Here is a 25,948-nt window from a genome sequence, read left to right on the forward strand (position 1 = left end):
ATTTTGGGTTGCTCTAATCCTACACCTCCACAGAAGCTTTATTGCTTCATCACTACAGCTGCAGCTAAGATCACATGAGACACTCATATTGTGCAGATGAAGACAGAACATCCTGAAACTGCTACATGTATTATCAGGCAGAATATCAAATCAATGAAATATCAAAAAAGATTTCTTTCAAAACAGCTGCAATTCTCACAAAAACATCTCAGCAAGAAAAAATCTTTGCACTGACAACAAAATGCCAGAAACTCACAGACTAGAATAAAAGTAGGGTTGTGGGGAGGGGCAGAAGGTAAGGTGTGTGTGTGTGTGTGTGTGTGTGTGTGTGTGTGTGTGTGTGTGTGTGTATGTGAGAGAGAGAGAGACTCAGCTTACATCTCTCAACTATTAGCTCTGTTGCTCTATTGGTATATTCCATGAGCACGCTCTATCAGAAAAACAATTAGAACGATCAAAACAACAACAAAAATGATAAATAATACAGAAAAAACTTATTTATTCTGGGGCAAAATATGCATATTTTACATGCATAATGTACTACATTAACAATGACAACTTTTTGGCAACAGCCACAACACTAAAACAATTTTAAGCTTCTTAAATATTTCAAATATAAGTACTTCTGCACCATCCGCAACCTTACCTCTTTCTTTTCACTTGTTTTGGTGGAGGCGATGGTGATCTCTTACGCTTTGGTTTTTTCTTTGTTCTATCAGGATCAGACTGGCTCATCAAGTCTTCCACAGATAAGCGTAACTGTAAAAAAAAAAGGAGGGGGGACGGGGGGGGGGGGGGGGGGGGGCTTCATTATAACTTGCACCAGGCTTATGGTATAACACTTTTAAACAATTCGAACATATACAGATTAAATTCTGATGACATTTCAAAAATCATAACATTCACATTAAATCTCCACACATCCACTGTTTGACCGGTCATGGGGTGACAACTGTTACAATATCTATTACACCACTTTCAGCTGCATATGTACATCTTATTTTATTTGCCACTGATTTCGATGTTAGAGCACACCATCTTCAGCACAGAGAACATTGATTTTTAATGCCTGCTTTGAGATGTACAATGGTGATTACCCAGTATCCACATGATCACCTGGTGTCATGGAAGGGTTGGTGTACCGTTTCAACAAAATCAATCACAAATAAAATAATACCTACAAAATACAGCTGAAAGAGTCATCCCTACTGCATAAAGATATCCACATTATTATTTAATTCTTGATAAAATAACTTAATTGGATAGATTATAAAAATCTACTCACCTAGCGGCGGCAGAACACACACATAAAAGAAGGTTATAATCCGGCAAGTTTTCGGAGCCAGTAGCTCCTTCTTCAGGCAGAAGAGTTGAAGAAGAAGGAAGAGGAGTGAAGGAAAAGGACCGGAGAGGTTTAGGAAAAGGGGTAGTCACCCTGAACCACAGCTCAGGGGAGACTTACCAAATGGGATGAGAAGGAAAGATCGTCTTTCCTTCTTATCTCGTCTGGCAAGTCTCCCGTGACTCATGGTTCTGGGCGACTTTCCCAAAATACACCCCTTTTTCTAGAACTCTCCAGTCCTTTTCCTTCACCCCTCTTCCTTCCCCTTCAACCCTTCTGCCTGAAGGAGGAGCCACTGGCTCCAAAAGCTTGCCTAATTACAACCTTCTTTTATGTGTGCATTCTGTTGCTGCTTGGTGAGTAGATTTTTTTAAATCTATCCAATCATATTATTTTGTCAAAAATTGATTGCTTTTGTTGTTTTATTATTTAATTCATAATTCGAAGTTCACTAACCAAAGAAAGAGTCATTCACACAAAACAAAGATTTTCATGTATGCCATGTGGAGTGCAATGGGGTCCACTTATATGACTCACAGAAATTTTCTTTCAAGTTGTTATTAAAAAACAGGCTCTCTAGTTTTAATGCCCAGCACTGGCCGAGTAACCATTAAGCCAAGAATCAATGAAATCAGAATGGCACAATGTCTGGTATTTCCATTTTCTTTGATTTTAAAGGAGGCTTTCTGTGAAATTGGTCATAATGAAAGAAGAATGAAGCAAGAGCTACATTTATCATTTGGAATCTTTTCAGTGAACGTGTGGCACTCGATTTTTAATCCAACAAGATCACCAACAACATTTTATTCAATGAATTTGTCACAAAATGGGAAAAAAATGCTTGTAATAAGGCATTTTCTTGAAGAGCACAATATCCAAATATCATACTCGGGGCTATGAGAAATATTCAACTGTAATAAAAGGTTTATAACACTGCACATTCTGATTCTCAGGGGAGAAGTTATACACTTGTCTTTCTATCAACAGGTTTTATTTTTCTGTGGATGTCACAAGTGAGTCAACATATGTTATGTACATCCCACTATGTGGCTTTTTCCAACAGTATTAACTCAATGTGGTATAATTTCTACTGATTCAGCTGAAAGGTGCCAGAGAGGTCAACATATTATAATCATTCAGATTGTAGCAGCTTCAATTACTGGAATTTCAAGCAAATGAAAATGGATGCAATCTACAGCAATGACTGCTGAGAAACACGGATCAATGAGTTTGTGGTTCACACAGGCAATAAAACACTAATTTCAAGTTAACGGTGACTTTTGAAGGAGATGTCACACACAACTGTGCAGCAGTACGAAAATTTTGTCACAAAAGAAAATGTTTGTACGTGGCATCACATGAAGAATAAATTAAAGAATGCCAGTTCTACATACGAAACTTTCAGAGACCGGTGCGGGGATGGTTTCATGAATTGGAGCAGTAGATTCCCCACTACATGCAAGAGAAAAGTAATGAAGACTTACCAATTACTCAAGAAATTATTGAACTGGCTGGTGCATGAGAACGATAAGGAGAGAGAGGAGCTTACATTAGGATGCACTGCAACACTGGCTCAGCAACCTCCCATAGCATTTGACAACAACAAAAAACTATTTATGTATCAACATCATACAGTCAACCTAAGAAAACAGCATGATTATTTGCTAGGGCAACATTGATCAGACACCCATTTCTTTTGATATGCATTCCACATTGCTGGCAACGGGTTCTACACAACGCTGGTGGCTTCTTTGAAGGGCAGTAACAGGTGCAAACATTTAACTAATTTGTATCAGTTGTGAATAAATAGTTGCCACCCTCGTTCCAACCCTCGTATCTGGCCTCTACCACTAATAATAATTAGGTCCTACACCAGTGCAGTAGGCATTACATGGTGAACTTTGTGTTGTGCTCTAATTATTTCATTCATTGTTGCAAACTGAATACGAATGACATGTCTGTCACGCAGGGAAGACTACACACCAGGGGCTTGAAAATCATTTATTTATCCCTGATGTACAGGCTGGCATGCAAAGCTGGTCATTGAAACAGACTGATACTGTTCCCACACAACTAGCCTATTGCACAAGGCAACTGATACACCATTTTGCTCAACAAGTATCTCCTCTCCTACTGAACTTTGAGGTTATAAACCACACACAGCTGATACTTGTGAGGCCTGCTGTATCTGTGCCAAATTTGGTTGAAATCGATCCACAGGTCTGGGCAGAGATCCCAGACGTACACACATACACTCTTCAGTTTTACGGTAATATGTGCTTGGTAAAAAGTACATGTGTGATGAGTGGACTGTGAGGTACATTCATTTCATAAGCAGTAACACGCACCACATTGTTTCATGCATTACTGCTCATATTAGGAAAAAGAGTGTAATGACTGGTAATGTGTAATCAGTATGACAGACTTAGAAATAATAGTAATAGTAACGAATTTCAAAAAATAATTTGATTTTGTGACCAAACACAATTAAACCCTTTTGTTTTTATACCCCAGCAAATTTCATGCTACCCCTAGGTACAATTACCCCCAGGTTACGAACCAATGTTGTAAGAGACATGGCAATAAAAAGAAGGAATGACATTAATGCTGGGAGTACAGGTAGATGGAAGGAAGCTCCTTCCATATGTATTTCCTTGCAGAGAAACCATACCAGAAGAAAACCTGTCTTCAGGGCTTACCTTTAGATGCCAAGAAAAGCCATGGATGACAAATAACCCATTGCTAAATTAGTTGAAGAACGGAACACCAGGCACAAGAAAAATATTGATGCTGGATTCTTTTAGGGGATAACTCACACAGGAAGATCAAAGAACAACAAGGACTTTGTAATATGTCCTGGTGGCATTACCAAACAACCTGAAGTAATTAAACAAAAAAGGAAGTGAAGAAAAAAATTATCACTGGCAGTTAATCACATAGGAAGTGCTGTGCATCCAAGTTATGGCCATTTCTTGCTCGATTTACCACTGATCCTTTATGTGCATTATGTAGTCAGCATTCTTTGTTCAGAAAAACAAGTTCCATGAATTTATTATAATGTAATGATTTAAGGTATGAATTAGTTTTATGTGCTTTAAATTTGTCACTTTAATTAATATGAAAAGTCTAGTGTTTGATTTAAAATTCCCGTCAGTCTTAAAAATGGCTATATATTTGATGCCACAGAAAACCTATCTCAATATGGCAACACTGGATTCAGCTGTCAGCAACGAACATGAGTTGCGGGGATTCAGAAGCCTGCTAACACTGTCTTCCTCACATCATGGCATCAAGAACCCAGAATACTGTCTAACTACGATGTGTCATTGCGGTTTATGGTGCCAGTGAACTTGAATTGAAAGTGATTTGCATTATCTGTAACAGTACAATATTTTTTAGTAGCTAGTGTCATAACGGAAAAAATAAAAGGTATTCAAATGATTAGTGCTATAAAATGAAAGTACTAGCATATGAAAAAAAAACACATGGAAACAGAGCAGCTAAGTGGCATTTTCGCTCTTCATCAACAGAAAGAACCATCCGCAATTGGCAAGCTAGTAAAAAAATGACATCAAAATGGCGTTGGAAGTAATACAAAAATGATTGAAATACAGTACAATGCTGCTTTTACGTTCCCAGAATTAATGTTTTCTCACTGTTTATGACATTTTTTATCACTCCCATCAAATTTCCTATGTCCACAATGCTAATTTGCATCCGATTTTGCGTCAACATATTAATAATTTTCTCATGATTTACGCATTATGAAAAAATGTTTGTGAAGAAAAAAAATGATGCTGGCATGATGTTGGCCGTCCAGTAGTGTTTACAAATATAATGTAGTTGAGTTTTTTGATATCAGGGCAGTCTACTCAGCCAATTTGAACAGGTAAATGTGTAAAAGTTGGAACAATTCGTGCTCTATTTCCCACTGCTGCCAAGATCTACTTGGCGTGGTGGCTGATGGGAGTAACTAGGTTTGTTCAAATAAAGATGTCACAACCATTTCCTAACTGTCTCTACTGCATAAACGCAGTTTCGTGACTGTTGTCATTATCATGACACCTTTGTTGAACCATATTTAGTGCATTTCGGTATTTGGCCACTTGAAGTGCTCGTAGACACCGCCATTCCCTTTGTGTTGCTCAAATGTTTTCAGTTTAAACACAGCACTGGTTACGTATTTTTTGCATGCCGGTGTGTTTTGAGAATTTATTCTCGTTGTGAAGTGCAGTGTTTACATATGTATTCTTTGTGATGTTACACAAACAAACAATGTGAATTTAGTTTGTTTGTGTGTGTGTGTGTGTGTGTGTGTGGGGGGGGGGGGGGGGGGGGTTTGTGATATTACTGAGGAGGCACAGTACACCTAAAAAAAGACTACTACAGTGCAAGAGATGCAGACTAACATGTATTGAAACACCACACAAAATACTTATTTACATATTTGCACTTGACAACAAGAAAAAATTCTCGAAGTGTGTCCTGCTAAGCATGAAAAAATATGTAACTAGAGTAGTATTTCATTATTTAAATAATGAATGACAGCTGCAGCCTTTCAAAAATATTGATTATGACATGTGTAACTGAGCCAAACATTCCTGCCTCCCAGTTAGCAGTTCCAGTTACATCAGTGGTTTTCTTACATAATAAACCTTTATTAGATAATAAACAAGACACTGACAAGTCTTTCGATGCCTGTTACATAAACATGATACATCAAATGCGAAAATGCAAGAGGGTATCCTATGCATAGCTTAAAATGTTATTTCCAACATTTCAAATTTTCCTGCATTTTACACCCTTTTTTAAGTCCCTTGAAAAGTGTAAAAGTGGGGTTTCAATGTACATGCTCAGAAGATAGAGTTACAGTGGAACTTAACAGACTTTAATGGTGGAGTTGGTTGGTGTTTAAGGTTTATGAAGCGTCATCGACTTACCATGTGAACCAAAACCAAATTAACTAAGAAAATGCCAAACAAGTATGAAGAGAAAATATTATCTTTACGGCATTTTATCATTCAACATCAAAACAAAACCAATGAGGAACTAAACCAAATAGCAGATTTAGAGGAAATTCCTCTGACATTTCACATGCCGAGTAAAAGAACTGTTGCCATGACAGGTGGTAAAACTAACTACAGAAACAAGTGGACATGAAAAAATGCACTACATCATTGCCCTTTCATCTTGTGCTGACAGTACTAACATTACTCCAATGATCATTTTCAAATGCAAAACATTGTCAAAACCTTCTGAAATACCATCCAGGTGTGGTTGTTCGTCATGTACGTGACGAAGATTGGATGAACGATGCTGGTATGAAATTATGGATTAATTGAGGGTGGCAGAGAAGGAAAGATGCTTTATTGAAGAAGAGATCTCTTCTTGTGCTAGATCAGTTTAGTAGTCATTCAAAAAAACTCCATGAAAGAGAAACAGAGACAGGGAAATACAGAGCTTGCTGTTATTTCAGGAGAATTTATTTCACAATTGCAATCTCTTGACATCTTGATAAATGAATCATTTAAAGTGTATATGAGAGAGGAATGGAACAAATGGACAATGGATGAAATCCAACATGAATTTCCACTGAAGGGAGCTTTAAGACAACCTACAATCAAACAAGTGTGTCAATGGATAAAACAGTCTTGGTCTAGAGTGAGAGAAAACATTATTGTTAAATCTTTCATGTAGTGCAGCATACGAAATGCCCTCGATGACAGTGAGGACTATCTTATGTGTAATGATAATGAAGAGCAAGAAGAAGAGGAAAGATGACGATTTTCGGGATTTTAAAGGTCAGTTCAGTTTTATAAACTAAGCATTTTTTTCGGGCTGACATTGCAATCTAATAATAAAAATGGTAAAAATATTTTTTTTTGAAAGAAAAGTCATTTAAAAATTAAGGTGCACCATATAGTCTGTAGCGTCTTATAATCCGTAAAATAAAGTATTCTCAGGACAATTCAGTAGAGCGCACCATGTCTTCAATCTCAAATGCTTGTTTACATGGCTTAATCTCGAATGCTTGTTTACACGTCTTCAGTCTGTCAACAGGTCAAGAAGGGTTATTTCAAGTTTGGACTGTGAACGCATTGTCACTCAGTGGAAAGATTAGTTCTTTGAGTGGGAAGTGTTTGAATTGACATATCACAGCAACACCATTTGAACACTCCAGCACTACCAGCAGACCATAAATATTATCTGTCTCGCGTGTGTGGTCGTACATGGTCAACACCACCAGCAGCTGACCACTATCTACAAATTATGGCACATAGATACACCACTGCTACCTTTCTAGAGGCAACTGAAAAAGCTGTGTCGAGACAAACAGTTTGCTACTGTCTTTATCTAATCAGCTTGGCCTCTAGGCAATGAAAGTGTAGAAGGGAACTGGTGGAATGGAACCAGTATCAACAGTGTCATGTTCTCTTCACTGACAAGTGCAGGATTTGTCTGACAACTGATTATAGTTATAGAAGAATGTGTAGGCAGCATCTGTCTCGCGTGTGTGCCAGGCACGTCGGTGCATCCTATACCTGCAATCCCATGAGTTCTGCAGAGAGAGGTCAGTATTATGCAAGGGTGTCTGAAAACTCTCGAGAGCTAAGCAGGATCGGGACAAGATCCTCTAACTTCTTGTCCAGCTCTACAGCCAAATGTCAGCAATGGGTTTGTTTTTCAAGATAATAATGAACCAGTAAACTGCACCAATCTCATAAACCTCTTCGTCCAAGAGGCAGGAATCAACTACAGCGGTGGGCTCTGTATCGGCTGACATGAGTATGCTCAAGATCAGCTGAAAATTTCAGTGTGTTACTTTTGGAACCATCCTCATACACTAGCTAACCTCAACAGGGCTGCTGTCATATAATGGGACAGTTCTGATTAACATATCAGTCACATTTCAAATAGAAATGTTTTCACAGCTGTACACTTCTAAACTGACTGCCTTTGTTTTTGTTATTGCTTTGTCCTTATTTCACAATAAAGTTTCTTTAGGCTTATTCTTTCATTCCCTGTTTCCTTTAATCTAAGTCCACACACATGCACATATATGCAAGTGGTGCAAACTTCCCTCTTTTCTCTCTTTTTTGAGCAGATGATAAACTGTGACACTCAACATATTGCAATACAGCCTTAGGTCATGACTCATTCCACAAGCTTCTGAATTCAAAACCAGTACCATCACAAATATTAACTCAAGTTTTAACAATAATAAATTTGATTGTTAAAGCTGTGTTAAGACCAGGCCTTGGTACTGAAGTGTTGCTATGTGCGTGTGAGTTGTGCATTTATAAGTGTGTGTGTGTGTGTGTGTGTGTGTGTGTGTGTGTGTGTGTGTGTGTGTGTGTGTGCCCGCGCGCACGTATGATTCTACATCGGAAGGACTCTGTCCAATAGCTTATAATATCTAAGAATCTTCTTTCAATGTACCTGTCTGCTGCTCAACACCGCCTCTAAGTGGTGAATAGCAAGCCATCCTCTTTCATTATATTGTTATTTAGTCTTCAGTTTTTATGTTAGTATGGTACAGCTACCCCATATGAATAAGTTACTTATCCTACTGTCTTACTTATTAAATTTTTGCCAAGTACTTGGTTCAACAACCACACTGTACCTTGTGTACTTTCTTCCGGCCATTTTCATCAACTTCATAATCTTCTTCAGTCATCCATTCATTGTACTGTTCAAGATCGGACACCCATGTTGCCACCACCTTTAAAAATATACAATGACAATAACAAAAAGTAACACAAAACACATAAACAAATAAAAATAGCATCAATCAAGTGAAGTGAATCTCACTCAACTAAATTTTTATATCACTGCAATGGAAAAAGGTATTTCATATGACAAGCAACACAACTCTAACTACTAAAAGCTACGAACATCTTTATACCAGATAGTAAGATAGGCACACAACTGCAATTACTTTTACACTTCTGAGGCAGAGGAAAATGATGATAAGCAGTTATAGAATGTGAAGTGATGTGATAGGGAAATGAGCAAAGAGGACTGCCACTGACAAGAAAGATGATGTGAAGAAAGGAGCTTATGCACGATTAACTTGCCTATTCATAGGAAATACGTTCCCACCGTGAGAAAAGAAGTTACCATTTCTGTTCCAAAAAGGAATTTTCGAGACTGTAAATGCTGTAAAAGTTGTACCAGTGGATCACGTGATGCTGATGTAAGTCACAGCAGTGAAGTTATCTGCCAATTAATTGTATGGAATTAGCACGGTGTGGTTGTCGACGTGGAGACATCATCATAGAATGGCACAAAGGAGCTACCGTGTTTTACTGTGGCATTAACTACACCATGAATGAAAACACTCACCTTTTTCATTATCAACACAGACCATCCGATCTGTCTACAAGGAATGGTGTACCATTCACATCCATGTAATATAAGTAAGAAAAATGGTAATGAAAAGATCCTAACCAATAGGGGTTGGAGACAAGGAATGACAACTGGTTTTAAAACAAATTGGAACTGCTGCTCTCAGTGAATGCAGGTCCATCCCAACCAGTTTCAAACTGAACATTATGTATTGGACATCTGGAGTTATACTTGTCAAAAGACCACCACTCACAGTGGCACACAAAGCTGCATTTCAATGGACCAAATAACAGAAAATGGACACTAGCTAAATGGAGGCATATAATGAGGTCTGGCTGCTCAGGGTTTTTGCCCCTTTGCACATTATAAAAGATGTCAAGTTCACTGACAACCCAGAAGTTTACATTCAAAGTGATTTTGGAAAGTTTTAGAGCAGTTTTATGTAGCATGAGTTGGGCCTCCTCATTCAGGCTACCATGAACACAAACCAGGACACTAATTTCAGTCTTCTCACTGACCAACTGTTGCCCTATCTTTTACATTTTCCTGATGAGTAGGCTGTAGACACTATCATCTTTCAAGATGACATCAACCGTATTCACAGGGCACCACAAATACATTCCATGTTTGACAAAAACCTATACAGCCTCATGCACATCAACTGTACTACTAGATCACACAATCTTAATCCCTTAGAACATCTCTGGGACTATTTGAAAAAACTAATGAAACTCAGCAACCAATATTAGAGCAATTAAGTAGGTGTATGGGATCCAGTCATCAAAGAGTGGCTTCAGCTAATTATAACAAACCATGAGGAAATTTGTAGGCTCTCTTCTTAATCGAATTAAGGTCATTATTGAGGCTAGATATGGTTTTATATGGTCATATGGGATGACTAATTTTGTATCTTCTGTGCTATTAACATTACCAGCTACAACAAAACTAATTTAATATGTTGATATGGTTCACTAGTCACAAAAGATATTTACACTATCTGTCACTTTTTTTATCTTTGCTTCCACTGTTTGTCTGTGGTATGAAAGGTTAACACAAGCTTACCCTCCATGGTCCAGCATGAGGTGCTGGTGAATCCGGTGGATCAACAGGCAATTCCAAATTAGTCCATGTATCATGGCTATCAGGAAAGTAGTACCAATGAAGTAATACTGATCGGTCACGTTTCATAACAGGGCGTGCATACTCTTCTTCCAATGGATCGCATGGGGGATAGATTATATGTGTTGCTTCTTCTTCATTATCTGACACATTACATAAGACATTTGAAAGACACTGCAGTTTTATTTCAAGGCACACTATAACTAAACAAATTTTGAAAAAGGAACATTCATTCTATACAATCATGTACTTCAAAGCAATATGTTTCTCAGCTAAAAATATTATATTTGGTTAGGCTAGTTACACAATACACAACATACGCTTCAGGATTTTAGAGCACCATGGTAACAAAATGAGTGAAGTCATTTAGGTAACCAGCATCAGAATGTTGAGGAGAAGGGGGGAGGGGGGGGGGGGAGAGAGAGAGAGAGAGAGAGAGAGAGAGAGAGAGAGAGAGAGAGAGAGAGAGAGAGAGAGAGAGAGAAGGGGGTAGAGGGAGGAGGGGTGCAACATGTTACATGAGTGGGAGTTCTGTACTGGAAACACTAGAAAATTGTCTGCAGTATTAACATCGCATAGAAGTGCAATAATTTCTTAGTACAGCTTTTAATTAGGAACAACAAAATTTCACATAGATGATAATGCTAAAAATAATGTGAAATCAGTAGTTTTCAGTGGTACTGTGTAAGATAAGCAACCATTTTTTTTAACGAGTTATTGCAAAAATTGGCATCTTCCCTGCACAAAACATCGTAAAGCAGTTTACTAATATTGCTAACTGATATTTACTGAATGTTGAAAGTGGTTTTCAACTTTTTTCTCAAGGCAACTGGGGGTTGTATGTAATCTTAAAATAACAGCCTGTTTCCTGCATAAACAATTATGGCTCTAGATACAATTTTAACCAAAAATACCCTGCTTTCAATGAACAGTTTTAAGTCACTAATGTCACATTTTGTGACATGTTTTGTGAAGTATATCAACAAAAATGATGCAAACCATCAATCAGAATGTATATTTTCATAGTATGAAACTATAAATACAAAAATCACCAAATATGTAAAACATGTAAATCATAACATGGCACCTGTGTGGCTTTCTTCTATCAGCCTACAGATGTTTTGATGAAGGCAGTTTGTCTTCACTGCAAAATATAGACACTGGATATCTGCTTTCACAATATAATGATATGGTGATACATGATATCTCTAAAGAGAATTCTGAAGTTTTGAAAAATTGTCAAGTGTATAGCTATAGAGTTACCTTTCCATAATTGGTTATATTTAATAGGATTAACATTAATAATGTAAATTAATGTTATGTTGATAGCAATACAAATAAATTAATTGATGCATTCAAAATCAAAATACACTTATCAAAGAAAACAATAAAATAATGACAAAAAATAAATAACATATACTACTTCAAAAGTAAGCTGTGAGAAGATACCACCAAAAATTCACAATACCACAAGTGGAAGAAAGTAACATTTAAACTGGCAAAAAAGAGCACTGAAATTGGCCAAAAAATATCACAATTGGCACAAAAAGTGGTCCACAGAACATAATACTTTTTTCTTGTCCCAATTTACAACAGAAATTTAATTGCTTAAATCGACATAAAATCAGTACTAATTATTTATTTACTAGAAAACATGAATCTTAAGTTTCTTGCTTCATGCACTCATGTGATTCCTATAGTGAAGCCTAGGTCTCCCTCCATAATTTTTATCTCCCCACTCTTCCCTACATTATCCAGCAGACAAATCCTTGACGTCTCAGGATGTGCCCTATCATTCGATTCCTTCTCCTACTCAAATTGTGCCCTGAAAAATTCTTTCCTCTCCAGTTCTATTCAGGAACTCTTCATTAGTTATTTAATCTTCAGCTTTCCTCTGTAGCACCACAGTCCAAAAGTTTCTATTATATTCTTATCTGAACTATGTATCATCCTCTTATAATTCTCTTGTCTCATTTCTTAATTTAAATTCCTCAGCACGACACTGCTCTTGTTTTACTTTTGTTGATGTCTAATAACCTCTTTTTGAAACATTATACGTTCCATCCAACTGAACTTCCACGTCCTTTGCCGTATCTAACAGAATTACAATGCTACAGGAAACCTCTAAGATTTTATTTCTTCCCCCTTTACTTTTATCCTCCACCCAAGATTCCTCATTGGTTACTTTTACTGTTTGCTGAACATACAGACTGACTAATATTGGGGAACAATTATAGCTCTGTCTCACTCCCTTCTCAGCTATTGCTTCTCTTTCATACACTTCAATATCATTGCAATCTGGTTTCTGTACAAGCCACACATAACCGCTCACTCCCTAGATATTATGTCTGGCACCTTCAGAATTCTGAAGCATGTATTCCGGCCAATAAAGCCAAAAACTTCATCTAAATCTAGAAATCCTATAAACATGGGTTTTCTTTTCTTCTAGTGTGTTCATAAATTGCTCCACAACTCACGCAGCTTCCCCAAAGTCGATTTCTATCAATTTTTCCATTCTTCTGGAAATAATTTATATCAGTACTCTGCAGCCATGGCTTATTAAGTGGATGGCTTGGTAATATCCGCTACTGTTTTTACCAGTATTCTTTGTCATTGAGATTATTAAATACTTCTTGAAGCCCATGGGCATTTCACCTCTCTCATATTTCTTGCATACAATATGGAACAGTTTTGTCATGGCTGGCTCTCCCAATAATCGAAGTAATTCATCTGTTTCAGATGTCTGGTTTCAACTTACATCTTTTAGTGTCCTGTCACCAGTCTTGTTTTTCCCAGTGAGAACCTCCTTTGAATAGCCCCCCCCCCCATCCCCCCCACCCCCCCACCCCCCAAGAGATCCAAATAATGGACTCCTTTACCTGTGGAATACATTGCTCGAGAGGATGCCATCACCATTGAACTAAACAGTAAAACTGCATATCCGCAAGAAATATTAAGGGTGTAATTGTCCCTCACTTTCTGCCATTCACATTTCCAGCATAACTAGGACAAGTTGGTTAATATTACAAGACAAAATCAGTCAGTCATTCAGCTATTTTGCTGCTACAGCTACTGAAAAGATTGCTCAACCCACACCAGGAACCACATGTTAGTCTGGCCTCTCAACAGTTACCCCTCGAATGTAGTTGCACATTTGGTACAGCAATCTGTGTAACCCATATTATTAAAGCCTACAAACCACTCCACATGGCGAGGTTCATTGTTTGTGTGGGATTTGGGAGGGGATTCATAATTTGTGTATCAATATCATATGTCAAGCCTTGTTTCACATATGGGGGCAATGCGATGTTCACCATACCTGTGATGTTAGAGAGACATTATATTTTACAACGTTCTGAAATCTATAAAAATTTTCTAAATCTGAACAGATGCAAGTTGAGTGAAATTTGGAATATTTATATAAATACAACTTTAACTGAACAATTTTGACTGTAATGCTAATGAATTTTGTATATTTCACCCACAGTGCTCTTGTTTTAACAACCTTTCCACTGAAAAACGTGACATAAATGAATGTGGGTTTTACAGGCTCTATTTTTGTAAACAGCTATCATACATTACAATACAATATCAAACACAGCTTCCTGTTATCTATTTATCTTGCACTGTGAAGATAACAAGTTTGCAATTAGAGGTTGCAAACATATTATCCTTACAGCAGACTATGCTCTCTTTTTATACAGATGATTGAGTGACAAAAATCTTTATGATTCCTGACCTGTGATTGATCCCTGGTGTCTTTTTATAATGTCTTTAATTTTTCCCTGGAGAGCTTTATCGACATCTGATCTGACGTAAACAATTGGCATTGTCAAGCATTTGTTCTGTATCAGCACTTTCTCCACATTCATGAACATTTCAACATTCCTGTCCATACGAGATGGAGACTGAAATAGAAAACAAATTAATATTAAGAACATTACATAAATATTTGATCGTTTCTCTTGACTGAACAAAACACACACACACACACACACACACACACACACACACACACACACACACACACACCAATTCTGTTTTCCTCTATTTGTTATACAGTATCAAAATATTTTGTTTCATGGCTTCTAAATGGGAGGTGTCATCCTCATACTTATTATCTGCCTTTGAATGGTGAGCAATATTGGCACCCCATCTCTTGCATATGGGTACACTAAAAGAGGATAATGAAAGAATCTGTAGTTGGGAAAATCTGTCCATTTAATACAACAGGTGGATCCCCAAGGCTATTTTAATAGTCGAGGCTGATGCGCTTATTCTCTGCTCAGTCAAATATTTTTTTCTAAACACATGACCACAATATTTAGACAACTTCTAAGCAATGTAGAATCATGTACACATTTCTGTTCTTCCTTTCAATCACACAAATATGATGATCAAAAGAGTTTTTGGGTGCTTGATACTTAGGTCTTTAGCGCTCACACCAAAACAGTGAGAGATAAATGTAATTACTGTAACATGGTTAAACTTTAGAAGTTTCTGCTACAACATATACAAAAAGTTCCACAAAAATTTGCACTTATGTGTACTGTAGGGGATTCTGATTATGTCAATTCTTCAAACTTCTTATAAATTATTGGGGAAGTAAGTAGAATACTTCAAGGACACATATGGCTGATTGATCACTCAGCTAAAAGAGAATATGGGAAGTTTAGGCTTGGGCTGAACAAATCACAAAATTTTAAAATCTTGTACTGTTCCCCAAGTGGTAACGTGGACAGTCTTTTCAACAAATTAACTGAAGTACTGCAAAGAGCCCAAAATTCATATGTGGAGACATGAATATTAACACAGGTGTTGAGGGTGAAATTAGTAATAATGCTCTAAACATTCTAAAAGTTTTTGGCTTGGCACATATGGTAAACATTGCTACTAAGTTATCAAAGTTCGGAATCAGACTTAGACCACCTACTTAGAAATATTGACAGGGAAAATTGTAAAGTATAAATAAGAGACTTTGGTTTTTCTGGTCATTGCTGACACATAATAAAGCTAAAAACATGCTTAGTGAAAAGCCATAAAACTACAAGCCTGCAGAAGGACCTTATCAGAATATAAGATATGTACTTTTTTCTTGGTCATTGCAAAATAAAATTTGGGATGAAAGGGGTACGAAAAAAAACAATGTAAATACTAAGTTCTCTAAAATCTGCAAACTGTTTGCATTAATTTTTGAGAAGACACTCCCAAAATTAGTCACTTCAACAGCAGCAGCCAAGGAAAATAGATGGAGAACTACAGGTATAAGAAAATTCTCTCTAACACTTAAGTTTCTCAGTTCTTAACAAAAGCACTACACTAATACATACCTCCTCAACTACAGTCACAGATATAAAAAAAATATTCTGGGAGGGTACTGCTTGCGGAAAAAACATTCAATGATAAAATAATGTATAATGCAGAAAACAAAAGTAAATTAGAATTCTATGTCATAAAACAGGAAACTGGCAAAGGTACACAAAGTATAATAACCTACAAAACACAGATGGTGGTAAATAACAGAAAATCTGTACATGACTATTTCTCTGGTATTGCAGAGAAGTTGCAAACTGGTTCAAATGGCTCTAAGCACTACGGGACTTAACATCTGAGGTCATCAGTCCCCTAACTAACCTAAGGACATCACACATATCCATGCCCGAGGCAGGATTCGAACCTGCGACCGTAGCAGCACCACATTTTTGGACTGATGCACCTAGAACCGCTTGGCCACAGTGGCCAGTGAGAAGTTGCAAGAAAATATACAAGGAACTCCTGTAACACCCACATTGACTTACACATTAGGAATCTTAACGCTGTTTCCCACAAAGGAACGTGAAATCATAAAGACAATACAGAAATTAAAAAATAAGAAGTCAGCAGGCATAGACGAGGTTCCAGTCTCTGTTCCAAAGGCATGCATAGTCAGCACACAAGCCCCATTAACAAATGTAGGCCTAATACATGAGTCTTTTAGTTCAGATATTTTTCCACAGTATCTGAAGCATGCACGAGTTGTGGCATTACTAAGAAAGAAAATGTGGAGAGAACTGAAAACTACAGGTTTTTCACTAATATCTGCATCCTCAAAAATAAGTAAATCAATCATGAAAGACAAAGTAATGAATAAATACAACCTTTTAATGAAATACAGTTCAGTTTCCAAAGTGGTAGGCATGGCCATTACAGAGTTCACAAAAGTGGTACTTGAAGCTCTTGACAAGGATGACTGTTACAGGCATACTTGTAGACTTGTCCAAAGCTTTTGAGATAGTTGACCATAAAATATGGCTAAAAAAGCTAGAAACACTAATTGTAAGGAGAGTAGCAAACTGATAGTTACAGTCTCATCATAAAAATTGGGTGCAAGTATTATAGATATTTCACACATCTGCTGCTGAAATTTTTTTAATAAAACAAGTGTCAGAAGAAACATATAAACATGGATGAAACTTCCTGGCAGATTAAAACTGTGTGCCCGACCGAGACTCGAACTCGGGACCTTTGCCTTTCGCGGGCAAGTGCTCTACCAACTGAGCTACCGAAGTACGACTCACGGTCGGTACTCACAGCTTTACTTCTGCCGCGAAAGGCAAAGGTCCCGAGTTCGAGTCTCGGTCGGGCACACAGTTTTAATCTGCCAGGAAGTTTCATATCAGCGCACACTCTGCTGCAGAGTGAAAATCTCATTCTGGATATAAACATGGATGTTCCTCTGGGTAATGTTCTGCATCCAATTCTGTTCTTAATATATATATCAATGACTTTACAGACTTTATAAGATGATCGAAGATGTTTACCACTGGCCAATATGTAGTAAAAAACAAAAAGTTTTTAAGGGATGAACATTGATTGTCAGTTAACATGGAACATGAATAAACACACAAAGATACCAACAAAAAGAATGTCATCAGCATGTTCTGCACTTAGGATACTATCATCACTTTATAGCAGCCACTACCTTGTGAAGACATACTATTCCTATGTACGCTCAATTATTAGCTATGGGATTCTTTTCTAAGGATTGAAGACAAAGTACGCGTGGACAGTTTTTGTACTGGAAAAAAAAGGGGGGGGGGGGCAGAATATAACAACTATGCTAGTAGTAGTAGTAGTGGTAGTAGTAGTAGTAGTAGTAGTAGTAGTAGTAGGGCTCATTGTAATAATTCGTTTAAAAATTTGACAATGGAAAATCAAGGATGGAATGTAACAATATTATGAGAAGGAAAGTTGCCAATCACAATATAGTAGAGATGCTAATATAGTAGAGATGCTGAGTGGCAGATACCGTATTTACTCGAATCTAAGCCGCACCTGAAAAATGAGACTCGAAATCAAGAGAAAGAAATTTTCCCGAATATAAGCCGCACCTGAAATTTGAGACTCTAAATTCAAGGGGAGAGAAAAGTTGTAGACCACACCTCCAAATCGAACAAAAGCTTAACAGTTAAGCTTTACCAAGTAGCCATTGCTATGTGTCAGGCGCTTCGTCCTTATTTGTAAGGGTACCCTTCCTTTTTCACGTGCTTCATCTGGTTTGAATCGATTGCTTATTTTGCTATGATCTGATAATTGCCGTTCTCTTTGTTATTGGTGTTTACGTCACTCTAAGCTGAAACTGCATTATTTTAATGTGTCATGCATTTTTTGTTGCATTCTGATAATGAGTGTTTACGACCTGTTGCCACTCGCGGCATGGCTTGCTTCTGTGCGCGCGACCACGGCTTACAATTAAAAAAAAAAAAAGAGGAATCGTCTCATTAGCGATCTACAAGAACCAAATAATAGACTGCATATGATAGAGGATGTTCTGAATGAGAGCTTAGCGAAATTTTTTCTCTGTTTCAAAATCTTTGCAGACGCCTCTTTAGTACATTAAATTCTGCACACAAATTAGAGTCATCTTCAATTTAAAAATCTAGTCAGTTGCCGTGCTTCATTTCCGTCTGTATCACTATTCAGCATAAGAATAATATGAATATAAACATGAGACGATATGTATATTCTTCCGCATTTGCTGTTGTCTCACTCTAGTTTCGTAGTTTATTACGCAGACAGGATTTAAATGAGATAGCAGCAAACACGAAAGAATACATGGCATAATGTTTCCATTCTTCTACCTTTTCTTTTAATTTATTTACCGACGCAGAGGTTTTGGCGCCAGTATTTATCTTTGTGCCTACAAAGCGTGCCTGAGTAGCGCTACATATATTCGACGGCAGAAGTTGGTTGTGGCGGCACCTACCAACATTTTTCAGAACTTCCGCTTACTTTGCACTCGATTCTAAGCCGCAGGCAAAAACCGGGAAAAAAGTGCGGCTTAGATTCAAGTAAATACGGTAGGCACAACAAAAAGACTCTCAAATTGTGAGAACCTTTTTGTTGTGCCTATCTGCGACTCGGCATCTCTGCTTCTCATAATATTGTTTAAAAAGCTGAGTATCCTTAATGTGCGAAATGAGTACTTCTGCCATTTTTTGTGCATAGCAGTGAAAACATTACTTAGCTTTCAGTAATATATCTACACACATCCATGGAACAAGACCCACTTTGGACATCCATTTAGCAAGGAAAAAACAAACAAAACTTCAAAACAGCATTTTCTATCGGGGAATAAAATTGTGTAATAAAGTGCCCAAGAAGATGAAAAATGTTGCTAATAACTTTTTTTGTAAGTAATGCAAATTACACAAATAAAAATTAATTACAGGAATCACAGTAGTTGTTAATAATAAAAGGGGCAACAATACCACTCTATCACATTACAATACAGGATCACAATGTAATGCTTTTACAAGAAAATCATTTGCCAAGATCTGTAGTGCATGATACTAATGTCTCACCATTCTACTGAGTTCAACATCTCACCCATATTGGGGGATGACGGCTAAGTTTTTCAGGTGGAGAGACAGAAGGACATAAAGATGGCCTTTGGGCACAAGTGTCACAGTAGCTCAAGGTCAAATTTCGGGGTGAATGTGATAAGCTTGAGGGTGAAATCATCATGTTAAAAACACAGTTGAAAAAACAGGAAAAAATGAAATGAGTCTGATACAGCACAGTATTTAGTAAAATGACATATCGTGAACATATCAAGAAGGCCATCTGAAGAAGAATGCTTTCTCATGTAAAAATGTTTTACTCTCATCATCAAACATTGTCACAATACTGAGTACATATTTTCCAAAACTGTATACATGAATCACACCATTTTGTGAATGGAAATTATGAGTCATGTGAAAAAATGAGTAGGATAAGTTGGTGGTATTTTAAATATGATGATGTTAGAAAAGGATATTAAAGATATGTGGACAGATAAAAATACAAAATTATTTAGTACTAGAAGTTACAGGCAAAGAAAGGTTTACAGTAAATAAATATCAAAAGAAAGTTCATAGTTAATATTGGTAGGTATCAGACAGTGACTAGTCCTTAGCCACTGCTCCCTACTTACTTGAATTTTAAGTGATTTACTCATTTTACATGTGAATGCTGGCTTTCACACAATCGTGCTGACAAGTCTTTCTCACAAAGTCAGCTGAGTAATACCTTCATTTTGGGGTAATGTTTCTACAAGTTTCTTACTTACTGGTGAAGTGTTTGACTTATAACAGATGCTGCTATTTATCTTTTTCAGATCACACCATTCACATTCCAGAACCGCACCAGGTGGGCAAATCACATGAACTCAGAAGGAAAATCCCAGGTTGTGCAGGTAGAGATGGTGGGGGAGTAGCCACACGCCAAACCCAAGGGGCATCTATCCACTGCTGGCATTTGAATCAGGGAATACTTCTGGGAAATATTTGATAACACATAATCCCAAATGAAGACAAGATGGAAGCCACCGTCTCTGTCCACAAGATGTTCATGTACTCTATTGCTTTCCAGAAACCCCTGCTGCAAAATAGCACTTTTGTGTTTTCGAAATTGAATGAGTGCACCTTGCAGGTGCTATGCTTGGCTATAGCTAATTTGCCTTTGTAACTGAGTTGGGTGGCCACATTCATAAATGATACCATACATGCCAGGTGTTCTTAGTCCTAAGGGATCTTTTACAGAGCCAAGAAAGGGCCTAATTGTGCATTTTGCAATTACCCAAAATATTTTCACCCCTTACACCATTCTAACGTTGTTCCTCAATTTACAGTGTGCTGTCTATTTAGAGATAGAGAACGACAAAAAACTGATTTGGAAGTGCAAGAGAAACAAGAGGACACCTTTCATTTGCACTCCTCCTCCTGCTGAAAGTGATCAGTATCCCAACACCATTGATGTCAACAAAAACTGAGTATAACCTGGTATTTTTAAGGGTCAGGATTTGAAATTTACATCACTTTTACTCAAAAGAGCCACAACTGCAGTCATCTGGAGCACGTCAAAACACATGGAATCAAGCTACCAACTATAGACACAAAATCTTTGTACACTGTTTATAAATTTCACACTTTGTATCATACCTTAAGCCTTTAACAGTGTTACACACACATAAACAATTCACTTATTCTCACAATATTGATTCACATCTTGCACACTAATATTCCTATAATAATTTTCATCTTCTTCTTTAGGTTGAGCCAAATGATTATTGGTGTTTTAACTCATAACCTGACACAGTTACAACAGCAAGACTCTTCCATCCAAAATTAATACATTTGCACTACAAGTTCTAGAACATATTAACCAAGAAAAAATACCTGAAAATCAAATCGTCTCCAACCTTGGTCACTTTTGAATTTGTAAACTGTGGCCAAGATGTGACATAGTGCTCCTCCAGGCTTGAAGTCCAAGAAACATCGCATCTGTGAAATGAAATTGGTTATTTAATAAAATGAACTCTGAAAATGACAAATCATATACGTACAAAATATATATTTTTTAGTTTACTTACTGGAAGTCTAGTAAGTGGAGGTTTGCTGACATTTTTGCCAAGATTGTCCTCCTGGAATTGGATAAGCTGAATAACAAGGGCTGCTAGGCCTTTATTTGTTGGTGGATCTGTCTGAATATACTGCACAAAAAAAAATTACAAATAGAAAGTCATATAAGCCAATATGCAAAAAATACAGAAAAAATTCCTAACTAGAATATTACGCATTCACTTTCAAGCAGCTGCAAGATAAGATTAAAAATATATTCCTTTAAACAATTCCTCTAAGCTATCAGAAATTTGACAGAGGATATAATAAACAAAATTAGTAAGCTATAATCACAGTTGTTATGGCAGATAATAAATAGGAACAATAAAAGTAAACAAGCCTTAATACATCCAAGTTACCATCATGTATACTGCCCTAACAACTGCCAGCATATCATTTGTCGCAGTAGGCAAGAAACTCAAAGCCACCAAGATAGAAACTGAAGCTGTATGTGAGACTGTTTGGGCAAGACTCAGTCTCAGAGTTGGGCATAAAATAATTGGATCCTTCTATTACCCACCAGACTCATCTCCTGATGTAACTGAGAACTTGAGAGGAAGCCACAGTTCACTTGTACATATGTTCCCCGATCACACTGTAATCATCGGTGGGCACTTTAATCATCCAACAGTTAATTGGGAAAATTACAGCTTTGTTAATGGTTGGCATGATAAGACATCCTGTGAAACTTCCGAGAACTCATGATGGAAATATATTGCATCTGATGGCAACAAATAGACTTGGCCTCTTTGAGTATGCCCACATTGAAAGTGGTATCAGTGACCACGCTGCGGATGTGGCAACAATGATTACTACGGAACGAAGGACAACTAAACCAAGCAGAAAGATATGTGTGCTCAGTAAACCAGATTTTAAAAAATCAGTAGTATCATATCTCAATGAGGAACTTGAAACTTTCAGTACAAGGCAGGAGCATGTAAAAGGACTCAGCCTCAAGTTTAAAAGAATAGTTGACCATACACTGGATAGATAAATAACCAGAAGAGTAGTTCATAAAGGAAGGGAACCTCCATGGTATACAGTAACTGTAAAGAATCTTCTAAAGAAACAGAGATTACTTCATGATAGGTGAAAAATAAAGCATGGGCTATAGATAGAGAGCTGCTGAATGTAACATGTTTGGCCACAGAACCCCAAGAAATTCTGGTTGTATGTAAACGCTGTCAGCGGCACCAAAGTTAAGGTATAGTCCCTAGCCAATGAGACAGGAACTAAAATTGAGAGTAGTAAAACAAAAGCTGAAGTGCTTAACTCCATTTTCAAATGTTCCTTCACAAAGTAAAACCAAGGACAATTTCCCCAATTTAATCCTCATAGCACCAGAAAGATGAAAGAAATAAGTATTAGTGTTAGTGGTGTCGAGAAACAGCTGAAATCATTAAAATTGAACAAAAGTCCAGGCCCCGATGGAATCTCTGTCAGATTCTATACTAAATTTGCAGCTGGGTTAGCCTCTCTTTTAACTATAATCAATCGCAGACCACTCAAATGAAAAACCATGCCCAGTTTTTGGAAAAAGGCACAGTTCACACCTGTCTACAAGAAGGGTAGTAGAAGTGATCCACAAAACTATCATCCATTTATTTAGCATATGGCATTACATATACACAGTGACTAGCTAGTGTGTGAATCCGATTGTTTTCCAGCCACAATGCATTAGCTCCAAGCCAGCTGGTCTTGTGTTGGGTCTTTGGATGGTCTGATGTTCCTCATGGGCAATAGTGTTCCACATTTCTGTCCACATTTTGTTGATACCGAAAGTAGCTGCCTGTAGCGATTCTGCCAGTAGGACAGATGGCTGCCTAGATTTTAATCAGTTCATTCAGAGTGCAGGAACGTCGGAGTGCATTGGAAGCTCGGGGATTTTAAGTAATTTTTGGTATTCATTGAGGAGGGCATTCTGTCTTCAGAGGTCTGGTAGCGCAATGCTGCTTAGAGGCAGTAACCAGTATAGAGGACTAGATTTGATGCAGCCTGTTATTGTCCTCATTGCTGTGTTTAGCTCCACGTCAAGTTCTCTCACACATGTGCTATTGAGCCACACTGGGGCACAGTATTTGGCAACAGAATAGACCAGCCATAGGGCAGCGTATAGCAGTGTTGTAGTTCTCAGATTCTGTATGATGTTATTGCATGATCTCAGCTTTGCTGTGGTGTTTTCTATGTGCTTCCTGTAAGAGAGGGATCTATCAAGCGTCACTCCTAGATATTTTGGAGAGTCTTGGTGGTGAAGAACCTGGCCATTAAAGGTGACATTCAACTTCGCGTTGGCCATTCTGTTGTTAAGGTGAAAGCAGCTGACTTCAGTCTTCATTGGATTTGGTATCAGTCTCCACTTTATGACGTATTTGTCTATTGTGCTGATCTGTGCATAGGATCTCCTCATCAGATGGGTGGCCAAGGCCAGATCGTCTGCATAGATCTACTTCCTTGATTCTGTTTCAGGGAGGTCAGATGTATACAATGCTGAACAGGATTGGCACCAAAACTGAGCCTTGAGGAAGACCATTATAAAGTTTCTTCTGTCTGCCTAGTTGGTTGCCAAGGACTACTTGGTAGCATCTCTCAAATAGCATGTTGTTTATGAGCCAGATAGTGATTTGGCAGTTTATGATACTGGCGAGTTTGTAGAAGAGTCCTTGTCTCCGTACTGCGTCATAGGCAGCTGTAAGATCAATAAAAGCCACTGACATTTTAAAGTGACGTTGGACTCCAGCTTCTACATGTGTAGTTAAGCTGAGCACTTTCTCTGCACAGCTTCTGTTTGGTCTGAATCCTGCCTGTTCAATAGGAATAAATTCATGGGTCTTTGGAGTGATTTGGTTGAGAATGGCTTTCCAAAAGCTTGTAGGAGCAGCTCAGAAGGTCGATTGGGCGATAGCTAGCAGTTTTGTTTGCTGGATTACCGAGCTTCAGTATTTTGAAGGCTTTTGGCATGTTCCCTGATAGCATAATATTAGCGAAGAAACTTGCAAGCCATCTATGAGTCCTGTTTCCACAACTGAAGAGGAACTCTGGGTGTATCCCATCAAATCCTAGAGCTTTGCCTTTTTTCATTTCTTTGATTGCTGCAGTGATCTCATCTTTGGTGAAGTCTCTGGAGTACTCTGATTTGTTGGGTGCCTTCTGCTTCAGGTTTATAAGCCTTTTCTTAACCATTCTTGATTGTGGCTCCTGTGGGGATGCTTTGGAGAGAGACCTTATTCTGTTTGCAATCTGGTCTGGTGTTACTTCAGGATCTTTTCGGGTCCGTGGTAGAGTTCCAGTTTTCTCAAGAGGTTCCACATCTCTCTGCTTGACCTCTTAAAATCCAAACTTTCTGTTTTTCGCTCCCAGCACTCTTTATGAGCTTTATCAAGGTGTTTTAGGAGTTCTGCAGCAGTTCCGCTGTCATTTGTGGTTAAATAGAACTGATACAGTTCTTCGCAGTCATTACTCCAGCCTGGCATATATTCTCTCTGGAATTCTCTAGACGTGGATTTTTTTTTGCTGTTGTTAGAACTGCTCTGGCGAATCTTTCATAATTTTCATCTTTCATAATTTTCACTTAGTGGGGGGTCCATCTGATCACTGTATCAAGTTCTTTGGAAAATTTAGTCCAGTCTGCTTTTTTGAAGTTCCATCTTGGTCTAGGCATTGATGTGATTACAGGAATTTGAATTCTTACGTCTAGAATTACTGGGCGGAGTTGGCTTTTTGCGGAAACCTCCAAGGACTGTCCTTACTGTACATAAAGATTGTCCCTGGGCGTCCTGTGTTACAAAACATAGGTCAGGGTTGGAATCCTTGTTCCAGGCTGCCAATTTAAATGATCCCTTGCCCCTGGAGTCAAAAACTAGGCTAAGGACCTGGAAAATTGGGCTGAACATAACTATCATCCAATATTCTTGAAATAGATTTGTTGTAGAATCTTAGGACATATTCTGAGCTCAAACGTAATGAGCTATCTCGAACAGAATGACCTCCTCACTGCCAACCAGCATGGATTTTGAAAACATTGATCACATGAAACCCAACTTGTACTTTTCTCACATGGTATACTGAAAGCTTTGTATAAAGGCAACCAGGTAGATGCAGTATTTCTTGACTTCCAAAAAGCATTTGATTCAGTACCACACTTACACTTATTGTCAAAAGTACAGTGAATTGGGATATCAAGTAAAATTTGTGACTTGATTGAGGATCTTTTGTTAAGGAG

General features: G+C 37.8%; 1 protein-coding gene across 4 annotated transcripts in view; it reads right to left on the reverse strand.

The window, feature by feature from the left end:
- Positions 1-25,948, reverse strand: part of LOC126365643 (SWI/SNF complex subunit SMARCC2) — an 81,064-nt gene that overhangs the window by 39,452 nt on the left and 15,664 nt on the right. For all 4 annotated transcript variants that reach the window (XM_050008165.1, XM_050008166.1, XM_050008164.1 and 1 more), the window contains exons 2-7: positions 21,702-21,821; positions 21,508-21,612; positions 14,550-14,718; positions 10,754-10,953; positions 8,967-9,065; positions 647-759 (exon numbers count right to left, since the gene is read on the reverse strand). In XM_050008165.1, coding sequence (XP_049864122.1) covers positions 647-759; positions 8,967-9,065; positions 10,754-10,953; positions 14,550-14,718; positions 21,508-21,612; positions 21,702-21,821 — 806 coding nt within the window. The remainder of the gene's footprint in view (positions 1-646; positions 760-8,966; positions 9,066-10,753; positions 10,954-14,549; positions 14,719-21,507; positions 21,613-21,701; positions 21,822-25,948) is intronic.

This window comes from Schistocerca gregaria, chromosome 1, assembly GCF_023897955.1.
Source record: "Schistocerca gregaria isolate iqSchGreg1 chromosome 1, iqSchGreg1.2, whole genome shotgun sequence".
Lineage (NCBI taxonomy): Eukaryota > Metazoa > Arthropoda > Insecta > Orthoptera > Acrididae > Schistocerca > Schistocerca gregaria.